The sequence below is a fragment of the Geotrypetes seraphini genome, chromosome 12, assembly GCF_902459505.1.
Source record: "Geotrypetes seraphini chromosome 12, aGeoSer1.1, whole genome shotgun sequence".
Taxonomy (NCBI): domain Eukaryota; kingdom Metazoa; phylum Chordata; class Amphibia; order Gymnophiona; family Dermophiidae; genus Geotrypetes; species Geotrypetes seraphini.
This window is the reverse complement of record NC_047095.1, coordinates 98224943-98252455: the sequence shown is the minus strand read 5'-3', so window position 1 is coordinate 98252455 and position 27513 is coordinate 98224943. Positions and strand designations below refer to the sequence as shown.

The 27513-nt window shown below is 38.9% G+C and overlaps 1 protein-coding gene across 1 annotated transcript in view; it reads right to left on the bottom strand.

Moving 5' to 3' along the window:
- Positions 1-325: 325 nt before the first annotated feature.
- LOC117346153 (vomeronasal type-2 receptor 26-like) overlaps positions 326-27513 on the bottom strand; it is a 43841-nt gene continuing 16653 nt past the window's right edge. The window contains exons 2-9 of the mRNA XM_033915554.1: positions 25043-25207; positions 23551-23645; positions 15712-16000; positions 15401-15584; positions 9229-9281; positions 7671-7898; positions 4542-4668; positions 326-1233 (exon numbers count right to left, since the gene is read on the bottom strand). Of these exons, the coding sequence (XP_033771445.1) occupies positions 326-1233; positions 4542-4668; positions 7671-7898; positions 9229-9281; positions 15401-15584; positions 15712-16000; positions 23551-23645; positions 25043-25207 (2049 nt within the window). The remainder of the gene's footprint in view (positions 1234-4541; positions 4669-7670; positions 7899-9228; positions 9282-15400; positions 15585-15711; positions 16001-23550; positions 23646-25042; positions 25208-27513) is intronic.

Sequence of the window (27513 nt, the reverse complement as noted above, 5' to 3'; positions counted from 1 at the left end):
GGAAAAATATTATCAAAACACAGCTTCAAGCTTAAATTCAAATAATTCATAAGCAATGAAGCTAAATATTCTTAATCTTTTTTAAAATTGTTTTACTTTTTAATATATACATCATACAATCATTATTACTAAAATACCTACATTTAAATACATTAACCATGTTAACAAATAAGAATAAAGTGCATGAATGCCCATTCCTTTCTCATGACCCACCACCTTCAATTAGTATATGCTGACATGCAAATTACAACAAAAAGCTTTAATGCACTTTCTGATAAATTGTTTTCCCTATATTAAGTACGTGATAGCATTTAATGAAGTTTGGTCAAAAGGGCCCCTTCATTTTTCTTAGGTCCTTCTTGTTGTTCCTTTCAGGTCTCAGCAGAATAATATAGCATTTAGGGAAAAAGATACAACCCAACAGTCCAGTGCTGGAGGTCAGAATAGCAAATATCTCCACTGCCACAATGTACTTGCCCTTGGAGCTCAGGTATGTTGGGATGAAGGTGATCCAGACGCTGCAGAAGATCAACATGCTGAAGGTGATGTACTTTGCCTCATTGAAGCTGTCAGGTAGATTTCTTGCCAGGAAAGCTATGATGAAGCTGATACTAGCCAGAAATCCCAGGTAACCCAGAACACAGTAAAATGCAATTACTGACCCTTCATTACATTCAATTAGTATTGTTCCAATTTCTGATCTCATATTAAGATATGCAAATGGGGGAGCAGTGGACAACCAGGCAAGACATAGAACTATTTGAATAAGGGAGCAGGAAAGGACTATAAAATTAGAAACCCTGGAACCCATCCATTTATGGAGTTTGCTTCCAGGTTTGGTAGCTTGGAAGGCTGTGATCACAGTAATGGTTTTTGCCAGTATAGAGGAGAGAGCAATAGAGAAAGTGATCCCAAATGTAGTCTGTTGGAGAATGCAGGTGACATTCTCAGGATACCCAATGAATAACAATGAACAGAGGAAGCAGAGTATAAGGGAAATGAGGAGAATATAGCTGATGTGTCGGTTGTTGGCTCTCACTATGGGAGTGTCTCTGTAATAAATAAAGATTCCCAAGATGACAGTAGTGATGAAAAAGAAGAACATGCTGATTGAAGTTAAAACAATCCCTAGAGGCTCTTCAAAAGATAGGAAATTTATCACTTTTGGGATACAGGCATCTCTTTTCTGATTTGACCATTGATCATCTGGGCATGTTATACAGGTGTCCATATCTGAGAAAGAAGATTATCATCTCATTATCTCACATATATCATGAGGTCTATTTACTAAAGTGCACTTAAATATCATGAGTCCTATAATCTTCACAACTCAGCAAAGACAGAGCAGTCTAATTCATATTAACTGTATGGAGAGTGAAGGACTGTGAATTGCATATTGAGTTAGCTCCTGGTACTTTAACTATAATGTATGCAAATAAAACGGCTGCATGTAAGAGCAGGTAATATATGTACTCATGCTACCCACAAGCAGATTCCACAGACCGTTGCACAAAAAATGCAACCATTCCCCCCAATCCAAATCCTGAAACATTCCCATTCAACTGGTGAAAACCTAACCTTCTCTCGCTCATACTGATCAACCAGCCTTTAATGGTTGTGTCACTGGGGAGTTAGGCAGGGGGAATGAGCAATTCCTCAGACATTTTTTTGTTTGCTTTTCAAGCTCAAATTGAAAATAGTGGCTCTGATCCATGGTACTACAATCTACCAAATAAGGATGATACAACTTTATTTGACAATTTGACCCTAGAGATAGTTTTGAAAGACTGACAACATGAGGAAATGTGGATCATTATTGCCCCACTTGTAATGCATGCGAAGCACCCATAATAAGTGCTGGGGGTGTGATTTCAGGCTTGGGTTTTTGGCCCTTCATCAGGGATTTATGGGTCAAATATATTAAGAGGAACAAATTTCCCAAACCTTATTGGGATGGTGGGAAATGTGGGCAGGTGAGTGGTATGGTAGTGTCCTGTCAGGGGTGCGAATTCAAAACAACAGCATATTCCACTCTTTATACAGCTATCTTCAGACATTCAGTTTATCCTTAGAACTTATTCTCTGTAGTTAATCACCTTAATCCAAGACAGGTCCAAACAACTGTAAGCTGTGCACAATGTGGCTGTCACTTCTATTCAGTTCTTGCAGCCATCCCTGTGGGTTTTAATTAATTATTTTTTTTCTTTTTAATATAGTTTCTCTTATTGTAAACCATTTAGATATCTTTGATTGACATATATCAAGAAACTAATAAATTTGAAAGTGTATTCAAGCAACCTTGTGTAATGCTGCAAGCAGGGAACCAGTTTAGACAAGTCCGCATCTCTCAGGAAGAGCCAAGTGATAAAAGAACAGCCTACACTTGTTGCCAGTTCCACAATCCTAGCAATGGAAGGCAAAGAGGTGGAAAGGAGAGCAGCAGCATTGACAAGAAACAGGAAATGAAGCCAAAAGCCAGCCACATTTGGAGAGCAGAAGCACAGCCCCCCCAAGGAAACCAGATCATATAGCTACAAGATTCTGTATTTGAATTCCCTGAAACTGAAATGCAGGAAAGGGTTCCTAGGGAAGACAAGGCCATAGTCAAGAGATTAAATGAATGTTTTGCATTTGGCTTCAAAGAGAAAGATGGGCAGATACCAGTACCAGAAATGGTAGTCAATGCTGATAAATCAGAAAATCTGAAACTCTGGAAGATATAATGGGTCAGTTTGACAAACTGAACATTAGCAAAGTGCCTGTATTGGATGGTATACATCCCAGAGTGCTGATAGAATAGAAAAATGGACATGCAGAGCCATTCTTAGTGTTTTGTCTTTAAAATCCAGCATTGTACTCGAAGACTGGAGGATGACCAACGTGACGCCAATTTTTAAAAATGGTTCCAGAAGTGTTCTGAAAAATTATAGATCAATGAGTCTGATGTTGGTGCCAGACAAATTGGTAGAAATTAGTATAAAGAACAAAATGACAGAACTTGTACATAAGCATGGATTAATGATAGAAAACCAACATGAATTTAGTCAAGAGAAATCTTGTCTCACCAATCTATGGCATTTCTTTAATGGGGTAAATGAACTTGTGGATAAAGGTAAGACATTGTGCATCTAGTTTTTCAAAAGGCATGTTAATTTTTGAACCTAACTTACCTCACTTTTGTAAACAGGTTTTACAGTAATGGGAGAAAATGTTTAGATTATAAGCCTTCTTGGGACAGGGCAAGTTTCATTTCATTTTGTTAAAAATGTATAAACCTGTCTATTTCAAAGTAATATACAATACCTGCAATGTCTACACAATCTGAGTGTAAGTCCTGCTTCAGCTACAAATACAGAAGTTGAGTGTTTAACACATCATCTTAAAAATTCTACTATATAATTTTTTTTTAACATTTAGGTGATGGTGTGGCTCTAAATGATATTTATAAGACAAGATTGATGCATTTTTTTATTTCAGGCTATCTCTGTGCTTGGGCTAAGCTGAAGGTCTAGGTTTTCATAGAAAGATAGAAACATTACCTCAGTTAAAGGCCAATCCAGTCTGCCTTACCCCCCAACAGCCATTATCTTCTCTTCTCCATAAGAGATCCCACATGCCTGCTCCTTGCTATTTTGAATTCAGACACAGTCTTCATCTCCACCACTTCCACTGGGAGGCTATTTCACGTATCTAAAGAAGCATTTTCTTAAATTTCTCCTGAGACTATCACTACTTAGCTTCATCCTATGCTCTTTCCATCTGGTATCCTACCCTATGGTGTTCTGTTTTTAAAGAGACAAAGGGCAGTTCTTGAATTATCACCATGACTGCTTGGCCAGCTGGTGGGAAGAGAGGAATCTTATCAAGTATTTTCCCCATTCTGTACAGAAATAAAAGTCCTATCCAGCCTATGTTCTCCTTTTTTGTATCTCTATCCTATCAATCATTGAATTTCCCACAGCTTATCATATGTATGAAATTATGGGCTCCTTTTACTAAGCTGCACTAGCAGTTTTAGTGCGCACTACAGATTAGCGCATGCTAACTCCGCGCTACACTCCAAAAACTAATGCCAGCTCAATGGTGGCGTTGGCATCTTGCACGCGTGGCAATTTAGCATGCTAGAACCGCTAGCACAGCAAGGTAAAAGGAGCCCTATATGTCTTTGTCTTGAGTTTGTACTTGATACCCCTATATTTATTTAAATTTTTATTATGTGCACAGCTTAGATATAATAATAAAAAATAATAAATAAACTTTATTCTTGTATACCGCCATACCATTTAGTTCTAGGCAGTTCACATTCAACAGAGACTGAATAGTTCAGTGACAATACTTTCTTAGAGAATACAGAGAATAATTGACCTTTAATTTACAAATTTTTCCAAAAGATATGTTTTCATAGATTTTCGAAAGGTGTAATAAGACTTGAAACTTAATTACAGTTTTTAGAGAGTTACATCCCCCTAATTTCAAGAACAATGATCATAATAGATACCCTATATTTATTTGTATCCCCTGTTTTCCATGATTTCACCTACCAGTTTGGTTGGAGATCTCTCCATCTGCACACGGAATACAGTCATAGCAGCAGATGGGTTCCTCTTCCTTGGTTAATTTCCTGTAACCAGGATGGCAACTTGGATTACATCTGAACTGTGGAGGTTTCTGAAGATTGAGAAAGCATGTTATGTAATGTCATTCAATAATGGATGGTTGTTTCTGAAATGGAATGTCCTTTATTTATTTTTAAATTGTCATCATGTGTAACAGCATATTTCATGCTTAGAAAGGTTCTTGTAAAAATACTCAAAAAGTGTTGGTTCATATCAGTGCTTAGACAGATTAGACCAGCCTCAGATCAGATGTGACCACTTTCATGGAGTTAGATTTATAAAGACTAATTAAGTTATATAATAATATTTAGAGCTTACTAATTATGTTATATAACTAATTAGGTTATATAATAATATTTAGAGCTCACTAACCTAAAAAAGGCAGAACAGCCAATAAATTTCAAAATGGGAAAAAACAACATCATGCTCCATCACATCCCTCTTACTTCCTGAAAAAGAACACCTTCTCGTTTCTGTTGGGGGAGTGGCCAAGTGGTTCTAGCAGCTGCCGTAGCACCCTGAGGTTGTAAGTTCAATTGTCACAGCAGCTTCTTGTGACTCTAGGAAAGTTGTTTAATACTTAATTGCACCAAGTATAAATTAAAACATGTTAAACACTTTGCAGCCAACATAAGAACATAAGAATTGCCGCTGCTGGGTCAGATCAATGGTACATCTTGCCCAGCAGTCCGCTCCCATAGCAGCCCCTAGGTCAAAGACCAGTGCCCTAACTGAGACCAGCCCTACCTGTGTACGATCTGGTTCAGCAGGAACTTGTATAACTTTGTCTTTGAATCCCTGGAGGAAGTTTTTCCTAATAACAGCCTCTGGAAGAGCGTTCCAGTTTTCCACCACTCTCTGGGTGAAGAAAAACTTCCTTACATTTGTACGGAATCTATCCCCTTTCAACTTTAGAGAGTGCCCTCTCATATTCTCTAACTTAGAAAGGGTGAACAACCTGTCTCTATCTACTAAGTCTATACCCTTCAGTATCTTGAATGTTTCAATCATGTTCCCTCTCAGTCTCCTCTTTTCAAGGGAGAAGAGGCCCAGTTTCTCTAATCTCTCACTGTACGGCAACTCCTTCAGCCCCTTAACCATTTTAGTCGCTCTTTTCTGGACCCATTTAATCGCTCTTCTCTGGACCGTGTCCTTCTTCATGTACAGGTACCAGTGCTGAACACAATATTCCAGGTGAGGGTGTACCATGGCCTGGTACAGCAGCATGATAACCTTCTCCAATCTGTTCATGATCCCCTCCTGAATCTGCTACATATGTGCCTACTCTGCAAAGTGCCTTTAATTAAAATCCCATGCCCCTGCTGCTTTCATACATTCAAAATTCTTGCTAACCTCCTTCCAGTCTGCTATTGTACTTGCCAAACCCCAATTGAACAAACTTCTTGCCCCAACTCTCACCATTTCTGCCACCCTGAAATCCCTCCTCAGATGCTTCCACATACAATGCCCCATTCCTTCACTTTCTGTCCGGACTATGACTGAGTACTTCCATGACAAGGTTAACCAATGAATCTTGAGTTCCCTACTAAGTCACATCCATCTCCACTTCATTTTCAAGCCTTTATCCTTTTTCACCTATCTGTTGCATCCGATTCTTTTGATCATCATCTATTCCTTGTTACACTGTACTTCACTTGGATTTGGGTTCTTTTTTTTTTCCAATTCTTATTCATTTTATAACTTACATCAAGTACACCAATATTGATATTAACATTGTAACATATATAATTCACTTGAGACTTTATAATTTAACTTTATCAAATTAAATTTATCCCTTTCCCTTCTTTCATTCATAAAATCATTTTCTTCAATAATAAAATCCCCCCTCCCCCCGCCCAATTTTTCATTTGTACTAAACAGGGAAGAAAAATATATACTTATTCTTTACAATATTCTGATAATGGCCTCCACACATCCTGAAATTTATTAAAATTCCCTTTTTGAATGGTTAATGTTCTTTCCATTTTATAAATATGGCATACTGAATTCCACCAAAAATTAAAGTTCAGTCTATTCCAACTTTTCCAATTATATGTTATTTGTTGTATGGCAACCCCGGTCAAAATGAGCAATAGTTTATTATTATTAAAGGATATTTGGTTCTTGGCTCTCATTGCCATGCCAAATAATAGTGTGTCATATGTTAATGCCACATGATTTTTCTAGTAAGCAATTTATCTGGCCCCAAATTGATTTCCAAAATTCCATAATAAATGGACAATAGAATAATAAATGGTCTAAAGTCTCTGCTTCAAGATGACAATGCCAGCATCTATCAGACTTAGAGCTATCCAATTTTTTTAAACGAACAGGGATCCAGAAGGCTCTATGCAACAGGAAAAACCATGTTTGTCTCATAGATGCAGACATTGTACATCTCATCCTCAAAGACCAAATGCGTGGCCACTGAGATGCACAGAGATTTGGATTCTGTCTTGGCTTTCATCTTATCCTTCCCATCACATTTTATATGTCTACTCTGGTAGATCCTCTCCATTGCAATCCCACTATAAGTCAGTGTCTTGGAATCTCCTCTGTTCTCTTTCTATACAGGTACAAGATCTTTTTATTCAAAATCTTTGGGACTAGACATATTTTAGATTTTAGAATTTTTTAGATTTTGGAATGGCAATACCACCAAACTTTTTATTTCAATATAAGGCAAACTTTAAACTCTTCAAACATTTCAGACATAAACTTGTTCCAAATTATCGCTGACTTTTACTAAACCACAAAGAAAAAGCAGTATTTCAAGCCACACCCCCTTCCTTTATATTTCAAATGAGCCTGGAGTTGATTTTTTCAAGTAAGTAGGCAGATGTGTCTGTAAGAGCTAATTAGTATCAATTAACCCCAATTGACTAAATGCTATATGTACACACCTGGGATCAGCACTCCAATTTAAATGACCTTTACAGAATCTGGAAGCTAACATTTTCCCCATAAAGCCAAAATACACCATTCTTTTGACCATTTTATGACAAGTTTCATTAAACCTGTTTAGATCAGGAGCTCTCATCACTTAAATCTGACCTGGGTGAATGAACTCTCCCACACGATGGCCTTCTCATCAATGGTGAAATCCTGCCCTGGGGGAGCGTGGGGGTTATAATGTCCAACAACTTCATATTTCAATGTCATATTAGGAAGAAAGATCACATTCATAATATTGTATCCAGTGGCGAGATCTCCATTTTCATCCAGGTACATCACTTCCCTTAAACCATTTTTAAAATGGAGGTTCCTCAGATAACGATGGAGCTAAGAAGTGAGAGGTGCATTTTAAGTAGTGCCAAGATAAACAGGTAATTCCAAGCATACACAAACATTTGTCTATAACTATAAGAAGAACTAATTTTAAAGCCATTTCTGGAGGTAAATCACTCTCTATCTCCTCCCACTGAGAGATAGGCACAACTTTAAAGTATGGGTCAACTCCCTGAAGAGCTTAAAAAATTATTTTATAACAGCCATATAAACTTATCTGATTCCATTCTAGAAGTGCAGTATACAGTATAAAAATCCAGTAAATAATGTAATTAGCCAATGAATGGGGAGAAGGAAGGCACAAAGAAAAGAAATATACATTATCTTTTCAATTCATTCTTCTATCTTCAATGCCAGATCTACAGGAAGTTGAGACTTTAAGAGCAAAGACCACACCATTGCACTCATCTTTAAAACAAAAAAAAAAATGATTTGAAAGAGGCACCAAATGGCAGATATTTTTCCTTTCATAAACATCAAAGTCTTGATTTTTGAACCTGAGAATTGGGTTGTTTTTATAATACAGATTTTATAAATGGGCTGAAGATGGCTTTGAATTTAGCTCCAGTGGTTGAAATGTAAAAACAGTGCCTTGTGGATTTCTTTGGTATTTGTCCCAGAAATACCAAAGAAAGATGAGAACCAAACATTTTATATCACATTCATTGTTGGTTTAATCATGAATTAATATGAATTTGACTGTTGGGCAGACTGGATAGACCAATTTTTTCTGCAGTCATCTACTATGTTACTATCAAGGACATAATCAAAAACCTTAGACATTTAAAAAATGACATGTTTTATTGTCTAGATTGTTTTTCCTGTTTTATAGTGATGTTTGTCTTTGATCCTACTTATCTGTTATATGTAATTTTATATTTTTGTATGTGAGTGTTATGACCAGTCAGGCTCCGTGCCTGCTAAGGTCCTTGTGGGTGCCAGAAAGAAAGGGGGTCCCCAGGGCCTGGCCCCACCACTATTTAGACCTCCCTGAGCGTGCTAGCAATCCAGAGCCAGGGGTTAGGAAAACTTTACACAGGCCTTCACAGAAATACAGCAAAGCAGAGTGACTATTACCCAGATCACCACTGGAGGAGCCAAGGAGAGGATCAGCTGGGTACAGACTCAGGTAGAGCAAGGCGTGTCTTCCCCTTGATAAGCCAGCAATCCTGAACAAGCTGTTAGGAAGGGTAGGGAGAAGGCTCCTCTTTGCCCAGCCCTGCTCCATTTTAGGCTGAAGGCTTTTTGTGTTTTGTGCTATGAATGTTTGAATGATAAAGTATATTTTCCAGGAACTGAATTTTGTTCTCTGAACTGTACTTACCTGAAATCTGCTAGGAGCAGACTTAGGAATAGAGTCTTTGGTGGAGAGCAGCTCTGTGAGGAAGTAAAACACATGGAGAACTGTTTACATCAAGAAGGAAAATCCTGAATGCTACCAGAGTTTCCTTCTGGCCATTTTTTTTTTGTTGTTGTTGTATGCATTTTCTGATATGTTGGAAATCTGAGCCATTCTGAACTTTAACTAGACGAGTAAATTTTATTTTGTTACCATCCTGGAACTTTGTTGATGGTTTTTGTCTAGTTCCTGTAAACCCTGCAGTGTGACTTCATTCAGTCACAAGTCAGTGTAATTTTGATCTGTGGCCACTGGAGGCACTGCAGAGTCCCATTCTAAGGTTTTGGTGCTGCATTGTGGGGAAGGGTGGGAGTTGTGGCAGGCAGGTGATTGGGCAGGCAGTTGTTCGGGGCAGGCAGGCAATCTGGGGCAGCAGGAGAGTTGGGGCTGTAGGAGGCTTTCAGGGCTGGTTTATTTTTATTTTTTGCTTTTTTGCTGCTTTTTTCATCAGGGCAGAGCAGGCAGGAGAAGAGCATCAGGACGGCAGGCAGGAAAGATTTGGGGCAGAGAGCAGGGCTGGAGAGTTGGAAAGACGTTTTCGACTGGTCCCCAGCTGTTGCTACTTTGGATGGTCGGCCAGCCCACTCGGATCGTGAAAAAAGTGTTGTGAATCACGTCCCTGCCTACTTTGCATGCGGTTCTCATTTGCATGCACGGATTCGAATCAGATCACAGCAGAGGTTAATGAATGGGGCCCTAGGGAAATATGGTCACAAAGGGATCGCAAACTGATCGGTACACAGTCGGTTTGCTTTGTGAATCTAACCTTAAATGCTAAAAAACTTACTCAAATTGAACAGATGTGCACTGGAGGGATTGATTACTATCCCCCACACTTCACCATTGATCACTAAATGCTTCCCAACGCACAAACATGTGAAAATGAATCAGTATACACCTGTGTCTAGAACAGCAACACCTGGTATGGGAAAGCTTGGTAAAGCATCACACAGAGTTCTTAAGTAGTCAAGTGGGTAGGCTAGTGAACCATAGAGAGGAAGAGCCAAGACCTTAAATTACTTTAACCAGTACATTTTTGGTGGAAAATGTGAGGCCACCAAAACCCACTAAAACCCCACAATAGTACTGCCATATGCATACCACCTGCAGCCAAAGGGGCTTGTAGAGAGGTGGGTATAATTGATTTGAGGAGAGTTTACAGGGCTCATCATAAATTACTTGGGGGTTATGGTGAGATGTATGTGTGGCACCCTTTATGTGAAGTTCAAAGCAGAAGCCTCACTTATCTTGGAATGTGTGAGTGGCCAGTCCATTACAATGGTAGTCACTCCCATGTTCAAATAGTATAAATTTGGAAGTTTCCAACTTGGATGCTTTTGTGGAAAAAAAAAAAAAAAAAAGAGATATAAATTTGGTCAAACTGGTCACTTAGATATTAAAGTACATGAATAAAAATATTTGGATGTCTAGCAGTCCAGCTTTCAAAAATGGCAGTTCTTATACTTACAACTTTTGATGTTTTACAGGAAATGTCCAAATTTGGATTTAAAGGGCTATTTTGGATAGGATTTTTATGTTACACATATAGTAAAGTACTGGATTCAATACCTGGATCTTAATAAAAATAATTGCTGAGAGTTATTCTATAAATGGTTCTTAGAGTCAGGATGAACTTAATCCAGAAAAAAAACTCCACAGAAACTACAAATAGAGACTCAGAATACTTTTGAGATTCCATTATCTATGAATTGAATTGGGAGCCACAGCTATCATTAGGCATGGCCATTTGCACCATCTGAAATGTGGTACAAATATAGACACTTAGGGCTCTTTTTACTAAGGTGCGCTAGCGTTTTTAGCGCACGCACAAGATTAGCATGCGCTAACCGAAAAATTACCACCTGCTTAAAAGGAGGCGGTAGCAACTAGTACATGCGGAATTATAGCATGCGCTATTCCACACGTTAAGACCCTAATGCACCTTTGTAAAAGGAGCCCTTAAATTAAGCAGGGATTCCACCTTATTCTATAATTATGTGTGCCACCTTGAGGAATTCTACTGATCAACCCATAAATCATCCTTCCATTCCCCCTTTTTGGACTGATGTAAAATTTAAGCACAAATTCCACACCTAAATCTATACATGAAGATTTTAATTAATGCCAATTAGCACCAAGAGTTGCTTGTTTGAGGGGGTTACATTCCATGATTTTTTCAGATGTGCAGGGGCTTTCAGGTTTTGTTGCCATCTTGTGTATATTCCAGATCAAGCCCCCACCCCATCATAGGGTTTAAATTTATTTAAGCACTGAATATTCTTAGATAGCACCACACAAGTAATTTAAATGAATATGAACTTTTCCTGCTTTGAATATTTGTGGTTGGTTGATCATGATTGTTGAGTGTATGTATCAAAATCATGGAGGGAAGAGGGTGTTTAAGAATGAAGGATCACTTTCACTACTCCTGTGAAAGCTCCCCTCTCACTCTGTCCCAAAGTGTATCACTCTTTTTCTTTTGAATAAAGAATTCCAGTAACAAATACTAAAATTACCTTCCATGGCAATATGTACAAAACTTCCCTATTTTTTCTAGTCCATGTGGTGCCATTTCCTGAGTCAGACATGATCATGTAATGTAGTGCGTGTGCCACGGCATACACAGCATTGTATACACTGTAGCTGCTCTTAAAGTTTGTGCTGAAACAGTGAGGGAAAGAAAGGATCTTATTGGTAGAGTTGCAGTCTCTTCTGATCTTCTTTGGGCATCTGCTGTGACACAGGTCATTCCACCAACGTATAGCCCTGAAATCCCCTGCCAGCCAGAAAGGTTTCATCTCACGGATAAATTTAAAAAAATTTGACATAACTTTCTCATATGTTTTGAATATAAAGAACTTGTTGTTTATTTGAAAGTGTTGTTGATTTATTTTTACTATTTCTACCTCAGTTATGATGATAAAAACCTGGCCACTTTTCACATTTATTTGAATATCCATTACATGTTGTAGTTCAAATACAACATTTTTTTTAAAGTAGTAAATATTCACAGTAGATAATTGTTTAATTGCTCTATTAATTTTATTTAATTCAAATTCTGTGATTTTTATCTGGTGAGGAAAGGTTTGATGTAATGCGATGCAGCCACCATTCTGTTCAATCCCTTCTTTCAGGTTCTGGAGAGCTCTCATACTGCTTTCATCATCGGTTGAAAAGATACTGACCCATTTCCAGCCAAAATACTGCAGTAGCTTGCCTATCCCAGCAGAGAGATGCAGCTCATTGGGGACAGTCCGGTAAAAATAAGGATACTGAACAGGGTCACTCATATAAATATTCTGTGAGATATAACTGACCTGTCAGGAAAATATAAAATAATGAATATATAATCCTTTTTCATCACTCTGAGAGAACAGTTTGTGTCTAAGCTCCTGTTGGGCTCTCCTTTATAGAATTAGTTGTCATTTTATAAAGGGATGTATTCTGTACCTCCCTTTGGAGAGATTTAGTCATTTACATATAGACAGCCTCACTTTAGGCAGACCCTCTTCCACCCACTCTCCACACAAATCAGGGACACTCCTAAGAGGGTGGTACATAAATGTATTTAACACTCTCTCAGGAGTGTCCCTGAACTCACAAAGATGCCAAGGATGAACATTCCAAAGAGTGAAATTTATTTTACCAAGGAGTGAGATTGAAGGCTTCAGAGTATGAATCTAGAATGATTTTAGTATTGATTTGCAAGTTAATCAAGACAAATTTAAATGGTATAGGCTTCTCTCTGGAGCCTCTTGAAGATTATAGACAAAGTAGGGAGCTTTCTGAGTACATTTATTGAGCTGAACATTTTCTTCAACCCAGTCATTAAAAAGTATGTACATTTGTTTTAGAGTGAATGTACTTGGTGAAGGTGCTTGAAGTAAAGGGGAAAAGGGACATTTCAAGAGGAAGCAGTATGTAAGAAGATAGGCTGAGATTTCTTCCTACTGGTTGTACCACTTGGTTTACTTTTCAAGGTTTCTTTCTCTTGAAAACAAGATTAGTGCATGGGTAGATGATGTTAAATGTGATCAAGTGCAAAGTGATGTATGTGGGAAAGAGGAACCCAAACTATAGCTACATGATATTGGGTTCCACATTAGGAGTCACCACCCAAGAATCTAGATATCATCATTGAGGATACATTGAAACCCGCAGCTGCTAATAATACAAAAAAAGATCTGTGGTGTATCTCCTGCTTATAAAGAGCTTTCTTGATGAGGACACACTCAAAACCTACCAACCAGTCTCTTAACACGCCTTTCCTGACAAAACTTATAAAATGGACAGTCTGCATTCAACTCAATAACTGGTTAAAGGAACATAATTATCTAGACCAAAATGTCAATCTGGCTTCAGACCTGGGTACAGAACAGAGATAGTTCTTGTGTCCCTTCTTGATAATCTGCACACGGACCATTACAGGAAATTAGCCTTCAACACTGAGGATCATAATATCATACTTACAAGACTGGCAGAAAAAGGTATTTGTGGCACAATACTTATAGTACATGGCTCAAAACATATTTGTCAAAGAGATAACAATGAGTTTTATTCAGCAACTGCATGTCATTACCTTGGGCAGTGAACTGTTGGGTGCCACAGGGGTCCATACTTTCTCCCATCTTATTTATTATCTACCTTAAGCCTCCGGCTGAACTTCTTCAGTCAATGGACTCAAAATTCTATGTCCATGCCAATGATGTGCAACTTCTCATACCCATTGAATGAGATATACCCACAGCTTTGACTAAACTGACTGCCTGTCTAACCACAAGTCTGATTCAATTGAGGCATCATTCCATGGGTATAAATACTGATTTGATTGAGTGGAATGAGGTTAAATATGAATTGCTTAGAGATGGTTATGGGAGCTATAAAGTTACTCTGTCATCTTGCTTGGGCTTCCTAGCACCTCCAGTGCTGCTCTTTGTGACCTTAGTAAGTCACATAATCCTCCCATGCAGTTAGTTTGAAATCCTAAAGCCACAAAATGTGGTATACAAGTCCCCATTCCCCTCTCAACATGAACTGTACAAGGTCTGTTCAAAATGTTCCAGGATATTTGGTATTGCATACCAACAGGCTAGGCGGCATTGAGAAGTTTGAAACCTCATGAGTAACCTCCTTTTCCCCATTTGTTGATATCTGATTTTGTCTCCAAGCTATGACAATTTTTGTGAGTGTGTTTTCGTGATTGACTGTTTTTCAGCATATTCAACCTAAATGAGCAGCACTATAGTAGGAAGTTCTGTTTTAAATTGGGTAAGACCACTGCAGAAACATATGAAATGTTGAAAGTGACTTATGGGAAACATGTCATGAGTTGTGGAAGGTGTTTTGAATGGTATTCAAAAGTAGTTTGAATCATTTGAAGATGATTCACAAACTAAAAGGCCATCAACATCAACTGATGATGATCATCATGTTGATCAGGTGAGTATTTTTCTGTGCATTACTCAATGATTAACTGTTAGAGAATTGGCAGAGGAATGCTTCTCCATTGGTTCATGCCATAACATTCTATCAGAGAAGTTGGGGATGTATAGTGTTATGGCAAACTTTATTCCACAGTTGATGACGACCACAAAAATTACAATGACAGCTCTTCCCAATCTACCTTAATTTCCTGACTTTGCCCCAGCTGACTTCTTGTTTCCTAAACTTAAATCCATACTGAAAGGAAAGTGATTTGACACCATTGAAGACATATTATAAAGCTAAATTTGATGCAGCAACTTTTGTTGATTCCTGAAGATCTGTTTAATGACTATTTCTAGAAGTAGAAATGACATTGGAAAAAGTGTATATGTATGGAAGGGGAGAACTTTGAAGATGACCAAATAGAATAACATCTAGTCTCCACATGACCAGACCCTTCTCCTTAGATCACTGTGACTTAAATGAAATTTGTTGGTCAGACTTGCATACCTTTGTTCCGTTCACTTAGCATGTGAACGAGTTTCTAGCTTTCTTCTATATAGCAACAGGGGACAGCTATTGCCCAGACTGGCAATGCATTTGCTAATTCTTCTCCTTCCCCTCCTTCCATAGTTCATAGATACTCCAGTAAGCTCCTGAAAGGATTTCCTACTTGTGGCTGTTCTACATATTTCTTGCTGGACCAGCTCCAGGAAGAAAAGGACAAGGCTCCTCCCTTTACTTTCCTCCTTAAAGCTCAAATCTAGTTTGGCCACTTTCTCAGCACAGACTTCTTTATATTCAAATTTGATTAGCACATTTTTGGCGGGCAGGCATTTCATATGTTCTTCCTGCAACTGCAAAGGTAAGAACATTATGGCAGCATGACACAGATGAATTCATTTTGAAGATTTATTGCATGCAAATGATGGATTATAGAGAGTAAGGGGTAGAATGTAAAGTAAGATTAAGAATCTCTCTTACCTGTGGGTAATGATATATCTGGAATATGTTGTAGAATCCATATGTTTCCTCCTCTGTAAAGCCTTCAATTATGGCAGCTACTGGGTGAGATGATTTACACTTGAAATTTACTATTGTGCTCTGTCCTGCCAAAATTGAGAAGGCTGAAAGAATAATTATCCTTATATACCATAAAGTCTCTTTAATATGGAGCCCCAGCGTGATGTTGGGTAAGAGCTCTGAGCTGTTGTTAATTTCCTTCACCGCAAACAAAAATGCCAAGAAGTTATAGGCATGATATGGATAATAACTGTAATGACATTAATATCATAATTTCATAACAGTGTACATGAAATATTTGCAAACATGCACAAATTTTGTGTATTTATTTTTTAATAGAATATCAGAATACAAAAAAATAGCACAAAACTATGTGCTCTTTTACCATGTAATGTGAAAAAGAAGCTTGCAGTAGCCCTGATATAGGTCTTTCTGGTGTGTTCAAGCCAATTTTAATGCTGCCAGGAAAATGCAGCTTTTTCTATTTTTTGATAATAGCCATGAGCTAATTTCCCCACTAAAGCAAGGCCATTAGATTGTTAATAGTTTCCTTCTTTAATTGCACTCTTCCCTCTCTATTGTTTTCTCCATATATGGTTCTCCCCTATGCTTTAAAAGACTGAATTGTAGTTCTGTTCCCTCTTACCTTGTGTATTAGTCGGTCTGTAAGACTATTTGTCTAATCCATTATTCTAAATTTTAAATTTTTGGCTAAATATATGTTTATATTTTTATCAATTTTGTTCCTCGCTTAGGGCTCCTTTTACAAAGGTGTGTTAAGGCCTTAAAGCACGGAATAGCACAACTAAATTGCTGTACGTGCTAGACCTTAACGCCAGCATTGAGCTGGGGTAGTTCTAGAAGTGTAGCACAGGTTTAGTGCACGCTGAAATCCTGCGTGTGCTAAAAACGCTAGCGCACCTTATTAAAAGGAGCCCTTAGTAAAACTAAATAAGCGATTTATCAAACTAAAATAAAACTTGAAATTGAAACTTGAGCCCTTCCAGCACCTCTTTTGCACATATGAGCTCATACACTATTCCTGAGCTAATCAGTTAGCAATGCACAAGTGCTGATGAATTAGCATAGGTGTGTCCAACCTCTGTTCCCTACAAGTATATCTTATAAAACATAAGAACAACCATACTGGGTCAGACCAGTGCTGTCCTGTTTCCAAAAGTGGCAAAATCCAGGTCACAAGTATGTTATGTTAAGTTAGGGTATGTTAATCAGATTCTTTGTTCCACCTCTACCTATTCAGTTCAAGGTCAGATTACATTACAAGAGGTTGGTTCAGTTACCCAAGCAATTACAATGGACCGATTGACACAGCCATTCAATAGAGTTGGAAGTACAGGTAGATCAGTATGACTACTAATACAATATGTTGTAGATACAAATACCTAATTGCAAGTTACACATAAAAAGGAGCCTGAGAAGTTTCACTTCATGTACAACATCGAGAGTACTTTATGTACTGTGGTTTCTTGCCCATTATTAATTTAGGTGGGTAAAATATGAAGGCTTTTAAAAATGAGGCTTTTTGAGCATTGAATTCACCTGCAAAAACATGTCAAGAACTCTCCTGTAGCTCACATTGTTCCATTTCCAACATTCTTTTAATAAGTTATGATTCACAGTTTTGGAGACAACTCAGAATAGTCCAAGGGGGAATGGCTTTCATAGGGTCTTGATACAGAAGGAGAGGCATTGGATTTTTTATTTAGCCAGTGTGTTTCCAAATGGCTAGAATCATGAGTGCAGCTTTGGAGCCCCCTTTTTGCACTGTAGGCATTAACTTCCAGCTTAGGGGATATTTTGGAAACATGCATTCCTAGTGTTAGGCAAGTTGAGTATTGTAAAGGTGTTTATAGTTATTTATTTAGGTGATCCAGAGTATATATGAAGGGGGTTTTGTGATCATGCATGTTTTTGTGGGGTGGGAGCAGCTTTAAAGTGGTTTCCTAGATAGTCAATGCTACTAATGTTTGGTGGAGTCATTATATATATGATCAAATTCTCTAATATATTTTTCCATTTAACCCTGGTGACTTAATATGTCATTATCTGATTACATACAAGCGAGTGCTGTTAATTATCAAGGTTGTGGCCTCTCCTTGATCCAGGAACCTTCTTGAACCATGAATTGTTTTGAGTTAGTTGAAATAGAGTGAGTTTTGATTTAGGCAATTTTATTCTTGTTAGATGTTGGTATAGGTGGTTAAATATTCAATCATGTTATGGATTTTTCTAAGGTATTGGTGGCATGAATCTCCTGAAGAAGGTTGTGTCAACCGAAAAGCTTTGTTGGTCAGCATTGAGAGTAACATTTTCCCGGCATTGGAGTCTTTGCAGACAGATAACTGTTGCCTTAAGTCATTTACCAATGTTTGGAGTTGAAAAGGGGATATTGCTTGGATTATTTTTTAATTTTCTGCATACTCTGCATTTACAAGTTGATGGTGACTATTAATAACAGCATGTAAATAGGTAAAAAGAGTCACTTAGGGCTCCTTTTACTAAGCTGCGTTAGCTGTTCTAGCGCTACTCGACTAGAACTAATGCCAGCTCAATGCTGGCATTAAGGACTAGCGCGCACAACAATTTAGCGTGCACTATTCTGTGCATTAAAGCCCTAACGCGGCTTAGTAAAAGGAGCCCTTAATTAAAGGCTTACATCATAAGATCAGGACCTGGAATAACTGTGCAATATAGGAGGCTGTATGATCAAGTTTTTAATAATATTTTTTTTAGATTTTAAATACAAAACAATAAGTGGACAATACTAATGAAATAAATACAAAATATTAGTCATGAGAAGTTATAAGAGTATCATAATATCTTCCATAAGGATATTAATTACAGAATTTAAGCAAAAGTTCCCATAATCAGTCAAATCATAAATTACCACACTTAACTGTAAACATTTTTATACATATTGAGCATATAAACACACCAAATTCCATCAATTGTTGTATTCCAATTTAGAAGAGTCTTTCCAGTGGAAAAGGATTGATTTAATACTTATCATAACTAGATTCTTCAGAAACTGGTCTTTATAAGTATCCAACACAACAACTGCATTTGTAGTGCCAAAAATAATTAATCTATATAACAAAAGAATTGATATGAAACGTATTTTAGAAATGGATAACCAAACTGTATTCCAGTAATATAAGGACACATTTAAAAAAACATGTGTTCCAGAGTACCAACTGCCAAATTGCAAGACCAACAAAAATTCCTTTGATTGTTATCAATTTTAGTCAATTTCAGTGAAAAGAGAGATTGCATTATGCTTACTGAGTGTAAAGAGGATGTAATTCACATCCAAATCTTTTCCCAGTGTGCTTCACCTGGTTAAAACACCAACTTAAATTCCCAAGTGCTTTTCAGACCAAAAGGATGCTTACAAGTGGCCAATTTTAAACATTGATACCATTCAGAGGCTGCTCCTCTACTACTATTTAAAGAAGAGCATAAGGAAATAGAGTCTGAAGTCATTCCTGCTACAGGGGTGGGGTGGGGGGTGACATGTGGCTGGGATTTCAGGCCAGTGGGAGAGTATGGACATCTCTCATACTGCAGGGAGGTTTCACTACCATTCTAGGGGGGTGTTCACTGCCACTGCAGGGTAGGGATGTTGTGATGCAGCAGGAGAGAATGGGCATTACTCTCGCTGCTTCACAACACTTTCTAGCAGTCTCTGACCCTGACTAGCACTGCAGGACAAGTCATTTATTGTTGTTGCCAAAACCTAATGCGGCTTTTAGAAAATGGCTCAGCATTTTTTAAGAATCCACCGGAGGGCTCTCATCAATGATGAAGAACCCATTTGCATGTCATCATCAGAGATTGCTAGACAGCTTGCTATTGACAGAGATAATCCATTTTGATTATCCACCACTAAAATGCCACCGTCTAAACAGTTAGTAAACAGTTTAGTAACTATGTTAAAGTTTTGAGAATATGGGCCTCAGTGCCGTAACAATGGTCGGATGTACCCCCTCACTTCTTCTGCACCCCACACTACTTCCCTGTGTCCCTGTCAAATGTGTGCCTACTCTTTTCCCCATACCTCTTTAACTCTTTGCCAGCACAAGCAGCACCTCCAACCTCCTGCCCACATTGGTCTTGGCTCTCCCTCTGATGTCACTTACTTTGTATCAGTATTACCACAGACCATCTTACATCTAATCAGCTAGTGCTGCTTCAGTTGCACTGCATTTTCAGTGGCATTAACCAGTCAAGTAGTGATGAAAATCCAGAAGTAGTTAGCTGAATAGAACTTAACTAGGCAGGAGCCTCTCATGATGTGTAACTTCTTCTCTAGGGTCCCCAAACATCTCTGAACAAATCCCCCTTCCTTCCCTTCCCACCTACTTACCCAGGACATTAACTCTGAACCATTTCAATATGTATATAAAAGTGTTCAAATATATTGTAAAGCAGTAATAATAATGTCTATATTAATAACCAAGTTTACATTGCCTAACTGCTTCACTCTACATCAGGGGTGTCAAACTCAATCACATAAGAGGCCGAAATCTGAAAAAAGGCTAAGATACTAGAGGTCCTTCTATTAAGATACGCTAACTGATTTTGCGCACGCTAAATGTGCACCTTAATAAAAGGACCCCTAAGTGACTAAGGCTTAGTCTTACCAGACATATAAGGTTACAACATTTCCAACCCCACACCGGCTCCGTGGTGTAAACAAAATAAATATTGTAATCACAAAACAGAAAATAAAATTATTTTTTCTACCTTTTGTTGGTCCCAGGCTCTTGTTGTCTTCTGATAACTCGCTTGCCAGGGTCTCCTGCCAATTTGTCATTTTCTTTTTTCTCCCTGTTAACCATCCATCTTCCATCTCTGTCCTCCCCTTCCATTTCCCTTCCCTCCCTCAGAGGTTTGGCATCTTTCCTTTTTTTCATATCCATATCTGCACCTGCAGCAATGGACCTTACCATCCCCAGATCCACCATCTGTCGTTTTCTCAACTACCCTTTCATCCAGCATCTCTCCCTCTTTCCCCACCACCCCAGGGTCCATTATCTCTCTGTTTCTCTTCCAACTACCCTGTTCTAAGCCACTTCCAGAAACTGTATACCTCCCCTTTCCATCTTTCCCTTCATCCCCATTGGTCTGGCATCCATCTTCTTCCATTCCCTCCTCCAGTGATCTGGCATCTCTCTCCTCTCCTCTTCTTCCCTTCCCTCTCCCACAACCAAACCCACACCCCATGGTCTGGCATTTCACTCTCTCCTATCTCTTCCCCCCACTTCCATCAGCATCTGCCCCCTTTCTTTCCCTCTTATCTAAATCCATCCAGTATTCTTCCCCCTTGCTTTCCCCATTTCCCTGCATACCAATTCCATCAACATTTGCCCCCTTTCTTTCCCTCCAACCTAAATCCATCCAGAATCCTTCCTCCTTGTTTTCCCCCTTTCCCTGCATACCAATTCCATCACACACAGATGGATCAAGAATTGGCTGACAGGTAGGAAACAGAGGGTAGGAGTGAAGGGCCACTACTCGGACTGGAGAAGGATCATGAGTGGTGTTCCGCAGGGGTTGGTGCTCAGGCCGCTGCTGTTCAATGTTTTTATAAATGATCAAGAAATAGGGACGAAGTGCAAAGTAATAAAATTCGCAGACGACACCAAACTATTTAGTGGGGCTAGGACTAAAGAGGACTGCAAAGATTTACATAGGGACCTGAACAAACTAGGGGAGTGGGCAACGAGATGGCAGATGAAGTTAAATGTAGAGAAATGTAAAGTCTTGCATGTAGGAAACAGAAACCCAAAGTACAGGTATACGATGGGAGGGCTGTTATTGGGCGAGAGTACCCAAGAAAGGGACTTGGGGGTAATAGTGGACAAGACAATGAAGCCGTCAGCACAATGCACTAAGAAGGCGAATAGAATGCTAGGTATAACCAGAATGAAAGAAGTTATCCTGCCGTTGTATCGGGAGATGGTGCGCCCGCATCTGGAATACTGCGTCCAATATTGGTCGCCTTACCTTAAGAAGGATATGGCGATACTCGAGGGTTCAGAAGAGAGCGACATGTTTGATAAAAGGTATGGCAAACCTTTAATACGCTGAAAGATTGGAGAAACTGGGCCTCTTCCCCTGGAAAAGCAGAAACTTAGAGGGGACATGATAGAGATCATGAAGGGCATAGAGAAAGTGGAGAGGACAGATTCTTCAAACTTTCAAGAACTACAAGAACGAGAGGGCATTCGGAAAAATTAAGAGGGGACAGATACAGAACCAATGCTAGTAAGTTCTTCTTCACCCAAAGGGTGGTGGACACCTGGAATGCGCTTCCAGAGGGCGTGATAGGACAGCGTATTGGAGTTCAAGAAGGGATTGGACAATTTCCTGAAGGAAAAGGGGATAGAAGGGGATAGATAGAGGATTACTACACAGGTCCTGGACCTGATGGGCCGCCACGCGAGCGGACTGCTGGGCATGATGGACCTCAGGTCTGACCCAGCAGAGGCACTGCTTATGCTCTTATTAGCCCCCTTTTCATTCCCTCCGACCTAAATCCATCCAGTATCCTTTCTCCTTATTTTCCCCCTTTCCCTGTACACCAATTCTATCAGCATATGCCCCCTTTCTCTCCCTCCACCACTCTTTCCATACAGCAACAGCAACGCGCTCTATAGCAACGGGCCCCCACCCGGCATCGATGATGACAACACTGCCCCAGCCCCCAGGATTGATGGATGGAAATGCAGCCAACCACCGGCATCAATGACAATGTGGCCAACGCAGCTCCAAGAAGATCCCGCAATGACTGCATCTGCCGGTCCATCCCCCTCCGACGTCACTTACTTCTTCCGGCAGACGCAGTCATCGTGGGACCTTTTTGAAGCTGCATTGCCATTGATGATTGTTTTTTGCTGCATTGCCGTCAATCGATGCTGAGGAGGGGAGGAGCTGTTGTCGTCAGGTGGGGGCCCGTTGCCATGGGGGGAGCCTGGTGTTGTCGTCGGGTGTGGGCCTTTTGCTGTGCAGGGAGGGAAAAGGTGGGGCCCATTGTCTTCTGAAAAAAATGGCATGGTAAGTCATCCTTCAGCGGGCCCCCCTGACTATTTCAGGCCCTAGGCACGTGCCTACTGGGCCTATTGGTAAATCCAGCCCTGTTTACCTGCTACTTTGGGTGGGTAATTGAAAATGGAAAATGCCCTGCCTTCTTGTGAAAATATCATATTCATTCTCTGCTTATCTCATCTTTTCAAAGCTCACCTCTGAGAAAACCTTCTCACTGTCTCCCTAAAGGTGGAAGAAGAAATGCGCTTTTCACTGGGCAGAGGACATTGTCAGACAGGACTATCAAGGCAAGTTCATCTGTTTTAAAATTGATAAGTTGCAAAATATTAAACTGAAAATAAAATAAAATAATGATAAAATATTAGCAGTCTTTGGAAGCTCATTGCTTAGCTAGGAAGAATTCACTTGTTATAGTATATCATGAGTTTATTTGTTCAATGAAGAATAGAAATATTCACAGATTCTACATGAGGACACCCAATCCTCTAATGTTATAAACACCTTAAAATCTTATACAATAGAACAAGGAGAATGTAAAATCCTAAAAAGACATTGACCACCAAAGATTGTTCATACAGGTACAAGTTACATCTGCAGTTCAAAGTCAACAGCTAGTCAGGGAGCAACTCACAAACACTTCAGAAATGAGAGGTAATACACAATGCTACTTACTATGAGTATTGAAAAGATAGTATGTTGCTATAGGATTTAGTTAAATAACCATCATACTGTTGAACAAATCCTCCAATTATAATGTCTCCATCCATGTAGTAGCCATCTTCTGAAAAGTCAATATACAGCTTTGGACATCGGCTCTCAATTAGCTTCCAGAGATCAGTGTAAAATATGAATAATATCAAAAGGAGATGAGCTCCCATATTTCAAGATGAGAAACAACTGCTCTTCCTGCTCTGTCACTTTGGTACTAAGCAAGAAGTTTCAAACTGACACTGAAAAAACCCTTTGATGGACACAGATCACATTACGGATGGACCAGAGAAGCCTCCTCCTGATGTTGATGGGAACTCTGATCTGAGTGGGTGTCTTGCAGTTGTGTGGGCACCGTGTGATCTTTATAGGACTCTGCTCCTGAAAGGTTCAGCCTCAAGGGACATCAACCACTCACCTGTGCATTTTATATTAAATATAGATTGTTTTTATAAACTTGTTTTTCTGAACATGTCCTTGCAAGAATAATGTTAATTTGAAAGGAGTGATTTCAGAGGAGTGTAATAATAGAGTCAAGCTTAATGATGCTCTCCACAGTGCCTACGTTTTAGGCATGATTTATAGAATCTAGGCTTAGTTTAGTTTAAGATGAAGTATCTTAACTGAGTTTTAGGTTGTATTTTTGAGCGCTGGTCACTTTCTTGCTTTTTCATTGTTTGTGATTATTTAATTGTGTATATATTATTGATTTTATGATTATGTATATATTTTGTTGTGACCCACTTTGTGTAAAGTCTGATACAAATAAATAAACTTTAAACTAAACTTCACTTTCACACTGGGCCAAAAACACCCCTCTTTTTCTTTTTAATAAAGAATTACTCTAACAAATACTAAGGGGTCCTTATATCAAGCCGCTACCGTGCCTTGATAAAAGGACCCCTAAATGTACCTTCCATGGCAAATAATCTAGAAAATCTCAATTTTCTCTAGTCCATGTGGTGCCATTTCCTGAGCCAGACATGATCATGTCATGCAGTGCGTGTGCCATGGCATACACCACATTGTACACACTATAGTTGTTTGCAAAGTGTGTGGTCTGACAGTGATAACCAAAGTAAAAATTTTCCTTAGGGTTGCAAACCTTTGTAAAGTTGCATTGTCTTTTGATATTCTTTGGGCATCGGTCATTACACAGGCCCAATCTCCAATTCAAACCATAGTAGTCAATGTGTGAAAGCCAGATGGGCTACATCTCCCGGATAAATTTTGAAAAGTTTGGCACATTACTCCTATGTGTTGTGAAGATCTTTTGTATGGCAATGGATACCTTGCTAGGTAGGAGCAGAATTATATATCTGAATAAATCATGTATTTTAAATGCAAAGTTATCATTAAAGTACAGAATGTACACAGCAGATGATTCTTAAACCAGTGCCAGAATTTCTACTATTTGCTCAAATGGGATTCTACCGTGGTGAGGGAAGGTTTCATGAAATGCCATGCAGCCGCTCCGTTCAATCTCTTTTCTCAGGATCTGAACAGCTCTCACACTGCGGTCATCATCAGGTGAAATGATGCTGACCCAGTTCCAAATGAAATGCTTCAGTAGCTTGCCGATCCCTGCACAGAGGTGCAACTCATTGGGGACAGTTCGGTAGAAATAAGGAAACCTATTGGTGTCACTCATATAAAGATTCTGTGAGGTGTAGCTGATCTGTTGTCAAAAAAGATATGAACATGTCACTGTCTCTGTCACTATGAGAGAAGAGTTTAAAATCACACAGGCCACAGACTGTGGGCGCTCACATGGGTGGAGTTTGGATAGAGTGAAGGTGGATTTGCACACTTATGCACACAAGTTTATACATTATAAAATTGAGTGCATATCTGCAGGGTATCCACATGAGCATTTCCACCAGCTCTATGACTGGCTGAAGCACTTGGGTCTAAGCCCCTCCCATGTACCTATCCACTTACACTAGAAGGCTGCAAAGGAAAGGGGACACCTACTTTCCTTTATAGAAGAAGCTCTCTTTATTAAGCTCCCTTTTACAGAATCACCTTCCAGAAGAGAAATTTTATAAGGAGATGTACCCACTTTGGGTTATTTTAGCCTTTTTTGTATAAATTGTTTATAAAATAGTGATCAATGCAAACATGCATTCCTTGAACTGTTGGTGCATACTTTGCATAAAGTTTCAATTCTGTTTAACTGTTTTTATTGTTTGTGAGGTGTATTTTTTAGGGGGAGTGAGGGGAATCATTTCACATATTTTTTTTAATTCATTGTAACTTAACAAACATTTAAATAAATGTTCAAAAGGGCTGATATGGGCTGAAATTTGGCAACCAAGATTTTCCAGAGAAACAGCTGCTCCTGAAAATGCCTCATTGCATTTCTATGGGACAGTCACTTCCAGCATCTATAGCTCAGAAACTTATATAAGACCATAAGAATAGCCATACTGGGTCAGAACAATGGTCCATCTAGCCCAGTTTTCTGTTTCTAAAACTGGCCAATCCAAGTCACAAGTACCTGGCAGAAACCCAAATAGTAGAAAGATTCCATTTTAGCGATCCCAGGGCAAGCATGTTTTTCTTAATATCAGACTATAGACTTTTCCTCCAAGAGCTTGTCCTAATCTTTCTAAATCCCAGCAACAACATCGTATGGCAGTGAGTTCCAGACTTTAATTATTCTTTGAGTACAAAAAATCCTCCTATTTGTTTTAAAAGAATTTCCATGTAATTCCATTGAGTGGCCCCTGGTTAATGTACTTTTTGATAGGGTAAAAAAGTTACTCTTACCCATGTTACACTACTCAGGATTCTGTAGACATCAATCAATATATGAAAGGCACGAGAGGGGAGGTAAAATGCAGCAAGCCTTGACAAAGTTTTGTATGATTTGGAGCCAGTGGCTGACATGTCCCTCTCCCCACTACAGAAAGAAGTGGTGGTGGTGGTGATGCTGAGGGAATGGGATGGGGGTTTGGATATGGGAGACAGATAAATTTAAAATAATAATAATAATAATAATTTATAACCCACTATACCTTAATAGTTCAAAGCAATTTACAAAAAAGAGAATCTGCCAGACACAGATGAAATACAAATGGAATTATATAACTAGTATGGTTGGGTTTCTTTAGCCAAAATTGTCATACAAAGGAGATTTCATAAGTTTCCTTAAACATTTGGTAAGGGGAAGAATTCACAGAAGAGGTTTCTCAAACAAATTTGTCATACAAAAAAGATTTCAGAAATAAAGACAAAACTGTTGCCTGTTGGCTTACTGGCACCTTACCAAAAACATCTGAACCCATTATGCTCCTGGGCAATAAACTACTATTTAGGTTTCCTTCTGAACTCGCAGCTAACATTTCTACTTCAAACTTCCAATTTATGTAAATCAAGCTTCTTTATATTTAGGCATCTGTGCACCATAAGACACCTTAAAGCACAGGTGTCAAAGTTGGTCCTCGAGGGCTGCAATCCAGTCAGATTTTCAGGATTTCCCCAATGAATATGCATACCAATTATTACAAAAAATGGGATTTATAATTCCTACTCAATAGCTCTCATATATTAAAACATAATTTCATACAACATAAAGAGCTATATATGTATTACCATAATTTTAAAGGACTTCAATGTTGCTTGTAATTCTTTCAGTGAAATAGGCGCTTCCAGAGTTTCTTTTATATGCTCAGGAATTTTAGGTCCCTTGATTAATTTAAAAAACTCTAATCCATCAAGTTCTTTATTATATATATTATATATATATTATATATAGAGCGCAGAAGAATATAAAGCTTTAAAGAATTTCAAAAATTGTTTTAAGATATTTCCAATTTGAGAGTGAGTTGCTCGGTGGGCTGCGGGAAACCAAGCCTCGACCTCGTGCCTGCCTAACCAAAGAGGAGCGTGGGAGCCCTGCTCCGCCCCCCTCCCGAACCAGCAGGAGTCCAGCGACGTTAAAATCAAGCCGCACCATCAGAGCACAGCCTTTTTGCTTTG